This window comes from Nipponia nippon, unplaced genomic scaffold (genome assembly GCF_047370975.1).
Source record: "Nipponia nippon isolate SJK-2023a ecotype South Korea unplaced genomic scaffold, ASM4737097v1 scaffold_1, whole genome shotgun sequence".
Classification (NCBI taxonomy): domain Eukaryota; kingdom Metazoa; phylum Chordata; class Aves; order Pelecaniformes; family Threskiornithidae; genus Nipponia; species Nipponia nippon.
Window position 1 is genome coordinate 103786079 of NW_028262290.1, and position 14139 is coordinate 103800217.

The 14139-nt window shown below is 39.3% G+C and overlaps 1 protein-coding gene across 2 annotated transcripts in view; it reads right to left on the reverse strand.

Annotated features, from left to right (window-relative positions):
• Window positions 1-1317: 1317 nt before the first annotated feature.
• The window catches only part of TGFBR1 (transforming growth factor beta receptor 1), a 38298-nt gene continuing 25476 nt past the window's right edge, over window positions 1318-14139 (reverse strand). The window contains exons 7-9 of one of the 2 annotated variants that reach the window (XM_087765708.1): window positions 9137-9261; window positions 8318-8448; window positions 1318-6068 (exon numbers count right to left, since the gene is read on the reverse strand). In XM_087765708.1, coding sequence (XP_087621834.1) covers window positions 5943-6068; window positions 8318-8448; window positions 9137-9261 — 382 coding nt within the window. In that variant the 3' untranslated portion in view covers window positions 1318-5942. Of the gene's footprint in view, window positions 6069-8317; window positions 8449-9136; window positions 9262-12604; window positions 12694-14139 lie in introns of those variants that run through there. The other variant, XR_015706481.1, reaches the window with a different exon arrangement.

Here is a 14139-nt window from a genome sequence, read left to right on the forward strand (position 1 = left end):
AAGAGAGGTAATGATTTCAGGTACCATGACATCTCAGAGACTATGGATTTAAATCTTACTTTCAAGAAACTCTCAGGAAGACTCAACACTGTGGGTTTCCTGGGGATTTCTGGACACTTCATTTGCAGTCCAGTCAAGTTAACGAAGTAAATACTGTGCCTACATTTTTCTTCCAACCTGGAAGACTGTGCCCACGCCTATGCACTTCCCTGCTGCTAGTACCAGCTAAAACATCACAGCTTGATAGATAAGGAAAGCTAGTAAGAGCATTTAATAAGAACTTCGGAGTTTTTAACTTTGTATTTAAAAGGAATCTATTTTCTACCAGGACCACCCTTAAGGTACACTATAATTACCTGGCACATTACCCATTTCATAAAAATTGATAAAAAGGAAATTGCAATACTTGGTACTGCATAAAAGTGGTTTGTTTATACACTCTTTAGTTATGCTGCACTGACACAAACTATTACTTCAGTGCAGCGGGTATTAAAAAGAACCTATTTCAACAGGCCCATGCCTTAAAAAAAAAAAAAATTACATCATGCAAAACCAACCAGCTGAAATTCTGCCACTTTTCATGCTGACTTGTAATCCAAGCTCGCATGCAGACCTTCTGAATTCAGCAACTCCCCTAAAGTGATCTTGAAACATCCTCACATCTAAGTTACCTGTGGTCATTGCTTGCTGTTCATGGATTTTCAGTTGTTAGGTTCAGTCCCTCAAAGCATGAGACAGAAGACTAATAAAAACTAAGCTTGGTAAACAGCAACATTACTATGCTATTTCCAGGCCATACCTTTCCTCTGCTAGGAGATGTATCAGAGGGACTCAGGATTTTACTGAATTTTGGTTGCTGGAAGTGGTAGGAGAGGCCTTCCTTTAGCCGCTCATGGGAGAGAGGTATGTTCTCAGCCAAATAATTGTACCTCCTGTGAAAGAGTTTAAACAGGAACACAGCATTTTGACATAGCTTTTGGCTTTCTCTGGACACCTTCTGGCTTTCCATTTTGGAGAAAGAGTTTGCTGGAAGAAGTGCTTTTTGGTAATTCTGTCTGTTCACCTCTGAGCCAAAATTAATGGATGCACTTAAAGTTATGGAAGGGCAAGATGTAGTCACAACAAAAAATACGACATCTTCACCTTCCTTCAGAAACGTAACACCAGCCTAAAATTGAGTTTTGCACAGAAACAATCCACTCCAACACAAGCTGATTTTACTCGCTGTTCTGTGATGCACTGAGGTCAGCTGTTTAAGTAGTCTGAAATCCTCAGCAGCTCTTTTACTTCTATGTAAACATAAACAGAGAGAAGGAACACTTTGTCATTAGTTATTTTGTCCAAGACAGAGACACCAGCAAGGTACTTATTCAGACATTATCGTAGGACACAAGGAAGATCAGGCACTTTATCATGAGATTGCTTGCCTCAGCGTTCGCAAAACCCTTTATAATTTTTATACCAGCAGAAATTCCTTCTGAGCAAAGGAATTCACAGTAAACCCACATTTTGCCAGGTAAGAACATCACGCCCAAACCCACACCTACCTGCAACTTCTTCCTCTGAAAGACAACTCATGCATTTTGAAAAAAGTTATTTATTTTCACTGCTTTAATCTCTCTACTGTAGTGTTAGTACTTAACATAAGCATCTACTCTTCTACTGTCCTATTTACAATCCACTGAAATGTATACTCTACAAATACAATACATTTTCAGAAATGTAAGGGAAATGCACAATTTTGTAAGGTTTAAAAAAGTGACACTCATCTGTACAGGATCCTCAAATCGTCGAAAAAGTAAAATTTACAAGGCAGTATCCACACAGCTATGTAAGGACAGGTGCTACAGTGACAAAGCAGCAAACTTGCTAATACAATAAAATACAGAAAATTAAAGTGTTTTGGGGCACCAGATAATATGTTTAGTACCGCTGAAGTTGTAAATTTAGTAATACCCATATTTCTAGAAACATGTAACTGCAAACCTGGAGAATGTTCTGAAAAATATTAAACATTATATACACATGAGGTAAATGTACCTTGGTCTTTTAAGAGGTAATTTGAGTTTAAAGCAACTGATATGATGAAGTTTAAAAAACAAAAACAAGAACAAAAAACAATACACAAAATGATTAACACCTTGCAATCATTTCAATGGCACAATATAAACAAGGAACTAACTGAAAGGTGAATTTCATGGCAATCACACTCAGAACCACTACCGAAAAAAATAAAATAGCCTCTTATTTCATTTGACACCTTCATGTCCCCATACAGTCAGTCCCATGTCTTTACCTATATACAAAGTCTTTCTTGGGATTACAACTGGAACCATTGGAGGGTGACATTGTGTCATACTTGGAAAGTCAGCTTGAGAAACATCCCAGAATTCCAGCTTTTAAGGTTGGAAGGTCCCTGAAGAACTCCAGCATTCCAAAAACAACGTTTGGGGCTTTTCAGCATCAGACCATTTTCAATGCTCCTTATTCTCCATGTCCATATCCACCTGGTCACAAGGCTGTAAACCAAACTGAGGCTTCAATGCTACTAAAATGTCAAATTGATTAAATCCACAAAACTTAAGTGAGTGTATAATGTATGTAATATTTACAATAAACATTTGCATCAGTATTCATCAGAAACTGTTTTGGTATATACTTGAAATGATACAAAATTAATATTTTGAATGCTAAAATATTTTGGTCCCCCTGGATTTCCAAGAGCAGATCTGGTGATATTACAATCTTAATTTAAAAAATACTTATGTGTACCTGTGTCCATATATATAAGATATGATCTTACACAGGTAACATTTAAAGTTACATAATATATACAGACACAGCCTTTGTAAAAGGTGTTCAGTTCATATAATGGAAAAGAAGAACAAAGCTTGAAGTTGTGGTGTCAGAACTGAGGATACATATAGCTCTATTCAGAATTTTCCTGTTCTGCATTCCAATATGAATAATACGGTTGTCCCAAAATAACATTCCTAACGTCACACACTGCATCAGGCATCCTTCCTGTGCTTTGTTTTTGCAAGCTTCTATTACAAAGCAAAAAATGAGAACAACATAAGAATAGTTGCTACCAATTCAGGAGAATGAAGACTAGTAGGTGGTTGAGATGAGACAGATGTAACAAACCACTGTACAGTTGACTGAATAATCTGCATGCTATGATGCTGTTCAGCTGCCATAGATTCCCTTTTAAATGCAACAGAACTGCTCCTTATATTTAAGGAAACTAAATGTTATGGTGATAAGGTTTTTTAGGTGCTAAAAAAACCACTAATTAAATTATTTGATGAATTATATTGGAAGCTCTCTCATGTTACCATCAAGATTACTATAAAGATCTGAAGCATGCCAGTAGCCTGATGACTCTGAAGTATGAACTGTGCCATTTGTATCTAAGGTAAAGATCCGTTTAGGCCTATGAAAAACTCAAAATTTAACAAAGTTAACTAACTGTTTAAATAGGAAGCCTTTGAAATTAGTATGGAGATATAGTATGATCTACTTTGATGCTGATCTGAAAGAAAATTTAAATATTTGTCTAGATCCGTGGAACTTGTTAGAGAGGCATGTCAAGTAGATAGACTTAGGAATTTAGTTATATTCAATCATTTTTTTTTTTTTTTTAGAACAGTCATAATTGAAAAACTCCGTGGTGCACAGCTGTCCATTTGTACAAAGGCACAGTTTATTTAAAATACCTACATGAAGTAATTTTTGATCCAGCTTTGATTGACAGAGGCCTGAAGCACATAAGCCTGACTGGTCAGATAATGCCACCAAACCTAAGTGTGACAGCTGTACATATATTTAAACCCAATTGTTTTCTAAGAACTTCTCTTATTTTTCCCTCTTCTCCTGGATGGCATCTTCCAGTATGAGTAAACTCATCTATAGAGGTGGCTGAATAAAGCATTTCATTATTTGCAGTTCAACCTCTGAAGGTCTATAATTCCCACATCATTTAAAACTATCTCCAAGCAAGCACTAAGAATTTGGAAACACACAAGAGCTAGCGAAGTGCTAAAACTTATCTAAGTCTTACGTCATCTATATAGCCTCTTCTTACTAGGACCTATCCATCTTACTACTTTAACTACCATATATCACAGATGACGGAACACAATCTTGACTATGCTTCTGTTAGCAACCACCCTGCCACTGCTACTAGCTTTGTGAAAAACTCAGTGGACTGTGTGCTGAAGAATGAAAAGGAAGCAGAGTTAAGGTTGCCACGTGTGTTGCATAATAGGATGGATACTGATATGTTCTGGAGAGCAGGAGCTTAGGTGGCATATTAACTACCAGGCACATTTACACACTGAAATACTACAGAGTGTTTTGGGCATTAATGAAACCAAAGGTCAACCAGACTCCTCCTAAAACTGCAATTAAAAAAAAAATATCCTGGTAACAGCAGTTTTTTTAGAGAGAATTTTCCATATTAATTCCATATTAATTCCCCCATCCCCTCCAGAAGTTGTACATTTCTAAACATTCAATTTCTAAACAAGTTCGCAAAAATCTTGTGAAATCCTTAAAATATCAGGCAAATCTTGACTAAAGCCATGCATATTCTTCTGTGTTCTTATGACAACACAAGCCACTGTAAGCTTTGTTCTTCTAACTATGAAGAGGATTGCTGGAATCCTCTGGTATTTGTATCTAAAGACCTGCAGCTCACCACTTTCTGTAGCTCACCACTTTCTGTGTATGAGGCACAAAATATATGCACATAAAATTTATAAGCAGCTTTGAACTTTCTAGTACAAAAGCCCAAATAACTTCTCCCTAATTACAGGTGCACTTAATCCTCATTTAATTGCAAATATTGTTCTTTGAGCCATAAGACTCTGCAGAACTGCACAGAAAATATGCTTTTCATTTTTGATTCAATGGAGCAAAATCTCCCGTAAGAATATCTTACTCCTCTTGCTACTTTTCTGAAGTAGATAGGTACTTCAAGCACTTTAGAAGTACCACTTGATAAAAAAAAAATCTTATATATAATTACAACTCATGACTTGACAATTACAAAATATGACAGTGAATTAACTAGCTTACACTATTTAAAACTCCTACAGTGGTTTAAAGAGTCAGATTTTGGTAAAATTAAAGGTATTCCATGAATTATGTACTCACTTGCTGAAACAAGTGTGAATTAGATCTTAGCTAGGCAAAGGAACTGTTGATTTTTAACTTGTATTTTTGAAACCAAGAGTACCATAGGCTTTGTACGTTCCTACTGTTTTGCATTAAAAGACTCAAAAGCGGCACTTACTGGTATAATACAATCTATTTTGAAGGCAATGTAATGGTCTGAAAAAGTGGAAAAAAACAGTAATCATGTATAAAGTATAGTTGCATAAATTATGTTCCCACAACTGAATGAGGTCAATTTGTAGATCAAGGTAAGAGTCCAAAAGATATACTCCCTTAATAGCTAGCAAAGTATACTCCAACAGTACATTCACAATCTGAATCAAAGAACCATGACAGTGGTTCAGAATAGTCAATGTACCAGCCAGGAATAAAGTTGCTTAAAGAGCCATCAATGCACTCTAGAACAATATAGTGAACCAGTTCCATTTTAAAAGTGACCTCCTTTTTTTAGCACAGTTAACTAGAAGTTAAGACCAGCTATCAACTTTCCAAATAAAAAAATTATAGGTTAATAAAAATAAAACTAGACTACACAGATGTTCTGTAAGTAACCTGGGACAGAGGTTCATAGTGCACAGAAAGGACCCAACACAACTGCTTAGCATGTCCACAAAAATCCTAGTAAGTGACGTTCCTATGAAGTACTAAAAGGCAGCAATATCCTTCTGTTCCCCCAATGAGGTAGAACAATTAACCTTCTTAACACGCCACTCTGGTGCAGATATGGATTTTTACAGTATTCTTCGGTAGCAAATCCAGGATTACATCTTTATCCCCTCCTGTTGACTAAGTTGCGATAATGTTTTCTTAATGCGCAAAGCTGTTAGCCTAGCAGCTCCGTTGGCATACCAGCATTCCCGCATAATTTTCGCCATTACTCGTAATGCCTGCAAAGGAAAGAAAAGTAATTATATGCACTGCTGTCCCAACGTAGTGCATGTAACCTCTGTTCTGCCTTAGCCTCTTCATGCATTTCTGAAGTCTGTTACTAGTACTACATGGAAGGCTGTGTTGTTTAAAGCACTCAAATTCTTACTTTATTTACAGAAAAACACAATTCTTTAAAATAGTGTAGAGCAGAACTAGCATTTTTCAGTGGAATTTCAGCCCATGCAAAAATATTTTTAACGAAAAATTAGTAGCTTGTCTGTAACTGTTCTCTGAATTTTCGCATTACACAAAGATACACTCTTTTTTAATGTACCTCCAGTTAAGGAGTTAGTTCAGTGTATACCAATTCAGAAGTTTATCAATTGTCTTCCTCAAATTGAAGCTCTGTAATGACTGAAAATTTTCTGGAGTCTTTTTATCCTTCAAACAGCCGTTCTTTGAAATCTATGAATACTACTAGAGAAGTAACAATGCAAATAACAAAAACTGAAGATGAAATAAAGTAATAGCTCTACATTCCAAGATTTTATACTCAAAGCTGTATTACACTGAGATGCTAAGTACGTTTGCAGGATCGGAATGGCAGCATTGAAAAAATGAGTCTACAGTCTGTCGGCGCTTATCATTGCCTTTCTCTCCTACCTGCATTCCCTTGCCCAATCTTTTATCTCAGGCCTTCACTCATGTATTCATTTCACAAGTGCCACAACCCAGTTTCCTCTTCCATCTGAAGTACATCATATCTCCTCAATCTCTTACTCCTACTGTAGTCTACTGTAGCTATTCTCCTAAGCTCTGAATCAGAAAGCATTGGTTCTAGCCCTAGTTGGGTTCCTAGAGCAAGCAATATGAACAACGTTAGCTGGAAAGGCAAGAGCTTGCCGCTGTGCATACTACTGCCTGTGCAGTGACTACCAGCATAATGAACTGGCCCCAGAATCAGGTAAGCACTTCTACAGACGCATGGTCAGGCGTGGTCACTACATGCACACTTCAGTTCTAAGTCTTTGGCTTACTAGTCTCAGCTTCCTAATAATTGTGTTAATCTTTCAGTAAGCACATACAGTGCAAGTTCTGAGACACAGAAAGTACTACGGCCACCAGAGTTTTGGATGAAAATTCCTAAAGGCATTTACTATTTTGGCCAATCTGTAGGATATTCCTTTGCCACACAATGATAGGGTGAAGACCCCTGAGTAAGCTAGTTCCAAGCGAACGTTCACATGAGGCAGCACAGCACTGCTGAAGATACGATTTGCGTCTGAACAAGCTGTGCTGGCAGAGTATTGAGCTGAAACTAGGAAGTCCACTTCCTGAAAGAGATAACCAGCCTAGTTACAAACCAATAGGCACAAACCTGATTATCTCATGTACCTTTACCCCTGTTGTGGGTTAACCCCAGACAGCCACTTGCTCACTCCATCGCAGTGTGATGGAGGAGAGGATCGGGAGGGCAAAAGTAAGAAAACTTGTGGGTTGAGATAAAGACAGTTTAATAGGCAAAGAGGGGAAACCAAACCAAAACAAGGAAAAACAAGTGATACAAAAACAATTGCTTACCACCATATGACTGATGCCCAGCCAGTCCCTGAGCAACAGCAACCCCTGGATAACTCCCCCCTCTCCCAATTTTATTGCTGAGCATGACGTTGCATGGTATGGAATATCCCCTGGATCAATTTGGGTCAACTGTCCAGCTGTGTTCCCTCTCAGCCTCTTGTCCACCCCCAGCCTACTCAGCAGTAGGGGGGCACAGAGTGACAAACGGAGAAAGCCTTGAAGCTGCATAAGCACTGTTCAGCAATAGCTAAAACACTGGTGTGCTAGGAACCTGTTTTGGTCACAAATCCAAAACACAGCACCATACAGGCTACTATAAAGAAAGTTAACTCAATCCCAGCCAGACACAGTACAACCCCCAGTTGTACTATTTATTCACAGTGATGCTTCCCGTATAATATAATTCAGACTAGCTTTAATTTACATTAGCATCACCTATGCTTCACAGGAAGGGATCCTAGAATCCTCCACACAGGATTAGCTAATTTTTTTTGTAAAATTACATTGAATATTAACATATAACCAAGGATCAATGACATTCAGTAAAGCCACAATGATCAGAATGAAATTAAGTTCTCCTAGAAACAACCCTTCTCCCTTCAACAAGCAGCACAATTTTTAAGCCACTGAAATCAATAAAAGCTCTAGTGTCCATTAAAGCAGCTTTGGCAAGGTTAGTTAATACCTCACAGCTCTGCCATCTGTTTGGAATATTGGGCCTTAACTTCTGCTCACACACAACTTTCCTCATTTCTTCAACAGAAGGATCTGAAGGAACAAGGTCATAGTATGGCAACTGGTAATCTTCATGGATTCCTGTAATAGGTTGAAAATAGCTTTGTTTTAGCTAACACTAGATTACATATTCTTCACTTTTTAGTGTTCCTTATCAGTACCCTATCATTTTCTTTTCTGGTTTTCATTTTTAAAAATTACATTACAATAACTGACAAATAAATAAATAAAAAAAATCCTTAACCATACCTTAGGAGTGTTTACATTACCCTCGAATTTTTAATTTTGAAATTTATATATTTGGAAAAGATGGAAGCTATGTCAAAGCTTTCATATACTATACTAAAAGACACGCTTCTGGGACTTATAACAGCATGTTTTATTTTAAATAAGATATGGATGTTATCTGAACACATTCTAGCTTGCCCTTACTTGTGGTGTTTGCCCCTTGCTCTCAAGGACATTTAACTTCATCCTTTTCTCCCCTCTGTGTAAAAGTTTTAGAAAAAAAATTAATATTTCTATTTTTATTTATATTATATTATATTTTTCTATTAACATTTCAAGGATATTTCCTATGGTTCATCAATTTACAAAGAGGATGAATAAACCAGTCATCATTTACAGGATTAACAGTTAGAAAGTCTGAGACATAATGGCTATTACCTTGCACCATCTTTAAAACAAACTGTTTACTCAAACTTATTCAGGTTCTGTAAATTATTTATAATTCCTTAGTATGTCCAATTTTGTAAAGATTGCCACATACCACCAATTGAACATCGCCGAGCTATTTCCCAAAACACTAATCCCATTGCATAGATGTCTGCTCGTTTGAATGACTCAAAATGTTTCATATTTATGGAATCATCTAGAACTTCAGGAGCCATGTACCTATTTGCAATAAAAAAAAAGAAAACATTTAATTTCATAAATACTTACTGTAGAGAAAGTTCAGTGCTATGATCAGATCAAAATCAAATGTAAATATTTACATGGAAAAGGATACAAAGGAAAATCTGCTTCATTAAGGTTATCCAATCAAAGACCTGTCAGTGTAAAGGGAATAAGTAAACTGAGAGGAACAAGCAAAGGAATAGGGGGAATAAGTAAAACGTGAAACAATAAACAAAGAGCCATAAACCTCATAGACACAGGATAACAGAGTCAATGACAAAGACCAAAAGTCTCCAGTTGCTAACTGATGGGCTATTAAGAAACTCCAGGCATAGCTTTAGAGAGGGCCAGTCTAGATGGTGTAACTGCTAATAAGTGGGAAACAAGAGGAACATGAGGATTGCGGATATTCAAGGGAGGCCTGTGGGAGTATGCAATGCTTATCAAGGAATGTTTAGAAGAGTAACTGGGAGGAACAGAAGTGGGGAAGCAGATAGAAAAGGATTTCAAAGGGACCAGTTGCATAAACAGTTGCCAGTCACCATGCTTGTCTGACCAAGCCCTGCACCTGCTCACTGCAGTGTATCCTATCTTCTTATAAATCCTAACTATCTTTCTATGCAATCTCACTCTCAACCCCATGTGCACATCTGCTCTAAGGACTACGTGCCATGAATTCAGGGCTAGCAACTGGAGTCAGACAAGGGATGAAGTTGCCCTTGGGCCTGGAGTGACAGCAACTGGAGAGAAGGAGGCTCTCAGCATCAACAGCTGGAAGGGGAACTGCAGATCCTAGGAGCATGCGTCCACAGGTCTTAGGAGCACATATGTAGAGCTACCATGGGGGGGATCAGCGTGAATGAATTCCGGGCCAGCAACGGCAGTCAGACAGCAGATGAAGGCACCCCTGGTGCCAGCAACTGAAGCAAATGAGGGTCTCTGCTTCAGCCACTGCAGTGGGACCATGGGTCACAGGCTTCACAGTCACATGCTTACAGGTACCAGCTACAGAGGAGAACCGCTGTGAGAGAAGCAGAGTAAGGGCTTCTCAGCACCAGCAACTGGAGTGGGAATCACAGGTCATAAGGTCTATGTGCCTGGGTGTCAGCTGCTGGGGTGCGGCAGAAGGTTTTATTACCCACAAACCTGGTATGCATAGCAGGCGTGCATAGGTGTAAATTAACTAGCAAACTTCAAGCTGGTCTAGCCAGCAAATAGGTGGCCCAGGCAGACACACTGGACAAGGGGAGGGCCTGCACTGGTATTGGAGGGAATCCCTGCATGTAGGTGTACATACAAGTACATGCATCTGTTTGCTACTGTGTGTTAACCCAGCCCAGTTGGTGACTAGGAGACCTGTGGAGCACAGAAGAGGGCATTAGACACACTGAAGGTTGTACTGATAGTTGACGGATTCATAAACATGCATGGGCTTGTGAGGCTATAGAAGGGTGTGTGTTTTCACTAATGAAGTTCAATCCTGATCAGCTGAAGAGAAGGAAGAAGACTTGGCTGTCTATACTTATATTTTATACGAGTTCTGACAGTGTTTTATGTGGGTGTTGAAGACAGCACATGGTGTATAGCAATCTGTGTAATCAACCCTGTCAGTACTGTATATGTCTGTATGCCCAGCCTCACTACTGGTTGAATCCCAAGTAAGAAAGCAGCAGCCACATCCACAGGCCTGGGATGGACAGAGCCCCAGCCCCTTGGACACACCAGGCTGAGCTCGAGAGGCCAGGCAGGAGGAAGCCTCAGCTCCTGGAATCTGCCAAGGTATAGCAGCCACTTACAACATCCCCTAGCAAGACTAGAGAGGGGACAGACATGAAGGGCTGGTTAAAAAAAGCAGCACTGTTAAGGATTCCTTGGGAACAAAAGCTCCCTACCATTGTGGTAACTGATTCTTCATCATACAGTCTGTAAGTCCCATCATAAACTATGCCAGGCTTATTTTAAATAGTAAATCCTATTTGGGTTACACATTAACATCTGTGCTCACAAGAGGAGTTTACTTTATCAACATTGCCTGCAATAGAAAAATCTGTGACAGACTTTCAACTGAGAAACAAGGACTGAAAACCAGCCATGGCATTCAAGTGATTGTTACCTTGTTTAGTGACTAGGCCTAACGTGGGAATATCAAACAAGATGTCAGCGTGGACTGCATTGTGAGAGTTACTGACAGCAGCATCCCCCCGGCTGCTGGATAGAATGAATGGTATTTGCTGCATCAGTCAACATCAGTTGTAGTATTGCTCTCAATCTGGTATAGCTCTGGCAGCTAAATCCAATATGTAGTGTTTAGCAGAGTTCAGTGTGTTTTTCCATATCACTGCCCTGTCAGTCTCAAGCTGACATATTAATGAAGCAGGCACACAATGCCACCAGGGCTTTAGAGAGCACAGTTAACTCGTAAAAAAGCAACACGCATAGAGTACTGGAGTGGAATACACTGTCAGGCAATAGCTCAATCTCTGCAACAGCCACAGAAGCCTATGCACAATTTCATTTAGTGAACATAATACTAGGATTTTCTTTTCCTAGTAGCAGGGATGGTAGGCAGAATACAAGGCACACTACTTAAACTTCAGGACTATCAGACCTTTCAGAACTCTCTCAGCTCTACTGTGTCTTATGGAAACGACGTACATACAAGAAAGCAAGGGCTATCAACAAAAGAGCAAAAATGCAGCCAGTAGTCAGAACTTCAACAGGTAGCTGACATGAGAGTTCTCGTAAGCTCTGTACAGGCATATAAATTCCCCACAAGTGATAAACACAGCACAAGCAAAGAACTGTCTAAAGAGGAATTTAAAGCTCACTTTGACAGTATTTAATGAATGGAAGAGTCTTAAGTTTATATATGTCACAATCTTTGCTATGGACAAGACTCAAATTATTCTGGGCCACACATATCAAAAACTTTATCAAGACTGCAAGATTGTGCTGAGTGTTTTAACGCTCTCCAAGGATTTTGCATTATTGGATAACCTTCTTATGCTACTTCATGTACTTGACAGTATAGTGATCAGCTTTGGGTCTACAAGAAAGAATATTTAATCTATCTTAAGATCACATGGGGATGAGAAGGGAGACCAAACCAAAAAGCCCAACCATGTTGCAAGACTCTCAGCCAGAATCACTTATACAAGCAGTAAAGGAGATTGTCTCAGCTTCTGTAAATCATCCTAAGGACAAGGGTTTTAACAGGAAAGACCATAAGAGGCCTGTATGGGGCAATGAAGCTGAATCCATACCGTCAAAAGAAAAATCCCATCCCCCGCCCCCCCCAAATGTGACTTGCATTGAATTTATTGGCAAATTGACCTCTTACCATGATCCTCCATCAATGCATTTAGATTGGCTTTGGCTTCCATAACACAGAATGGTGACTGACTGCTCAAAAAGTCTGAGAGATTATTGCTGGAACAAGAGAGGCGAAAGGCAAGTAGGTCATCTAGTGTGGTTAGCAGATTAGCCGTTTCACGGCTATCAGACAAAAGGGAGAGAAACATGCATCTCCTTATCAGCTTATATATTGGAAATGCATTGCTTGTCAAAAACAGTATTTTTAGGTTCTGGAGAGAACTACTCTACACAGACTACCTTTGACCTTCTGAACAAGGTCTGCAGCTCAGTACCCTCCAAGAATGAAAGGACAGGTCTACAAAGAAGTTTACAAATTATGTTGAGCGTGGCCTTGCCAAACTTTGGGTGCCCACTGACCTCTTTCCCCCACCCCTTTTAGTACAAAAGCTCTGTATTAGTTGCCTAAGTTTCTTGTACAACATATCAGGAGCTTGGTGTCATCAAATGGGACCCACACACAACACACCAAGTGTGACATCTCCCTTCACCAAGCCTGTTCTCCACAAGCATAGCTAGAATTCTGCTCATGTTCAGTTTAGGTAAACTGCAGAAAAGCACTCATGTTAAGGTGGAATTCACAGCCAAACTTCTTTTAAAACACAGCCTATTTCAACTACCAAAAGTTAACAGTTGGGCCACACTTCTGGGGGAGGGAGAGAGAGAGAATTAGTCTATTTTTTACATGCCTCAGGGAATGCGAGAGGGCTTCTACTTCCTTCTCAGTTTAAAGCTCACATTCCCTGCTTTATGCTGCAGGCTGAGCTGTGAAAGCACACAGTTCACACCCTGTGGTAGAGCTAAGCCTCTGAACAGAAAAAGATTCATTCAGAGAGAAGGATCATCAGTCTGACTCAGCACCTAGATCACTCACCCAAGAGTGAGCCTTGCTTACTCCCTAGACCATACACTTTTACAACACACAATCATTAGAGAAGTATAAACTTAGTCAAATCTCCCTGAACTTGCACACAGAGCTTCCATGTGCAGAAGAGGTACCAGCAGTGGCAACTGATGGGAGTTAAAATTGAACAGGTCATTGAACAGGTAAGATCCAAACTTTATTATGAAAAATTAACCAGAGGTGCAGTTACTTACCTAAGAATGCACAAGAAGGAGGAAGAGGGGACCAAGGCTTTTATGAGAATGAAAAATTTTCAGAGAGGTAGAAGTGACTAATGTCTTTAAAGTGGGAAACAGACTTAGTCCTACTGCTGCACACTGCAGCAAGCAGGAGAGTTACTACAGGTTTACCCTTGTGAAGAAGCATAAGGCAGATGAACAAGCAATTTAATAGCGCCTATGCAAGAAGAAGATCTTCTAAGTGGGATATACAGACACAGCTGAAAGGATGCTTTCTCCAAAGACTAGACTAAAGAAAGTAACTGTACATCCTTTTTCTTTGCATGTAGGTGTAGTAGAAAATAAGTCACACGTGGTATGCACCCTGCACACAGGTAAGTTTGCAATGACAAATCCCAAAGTAGTTTGCTGTTTTACTAT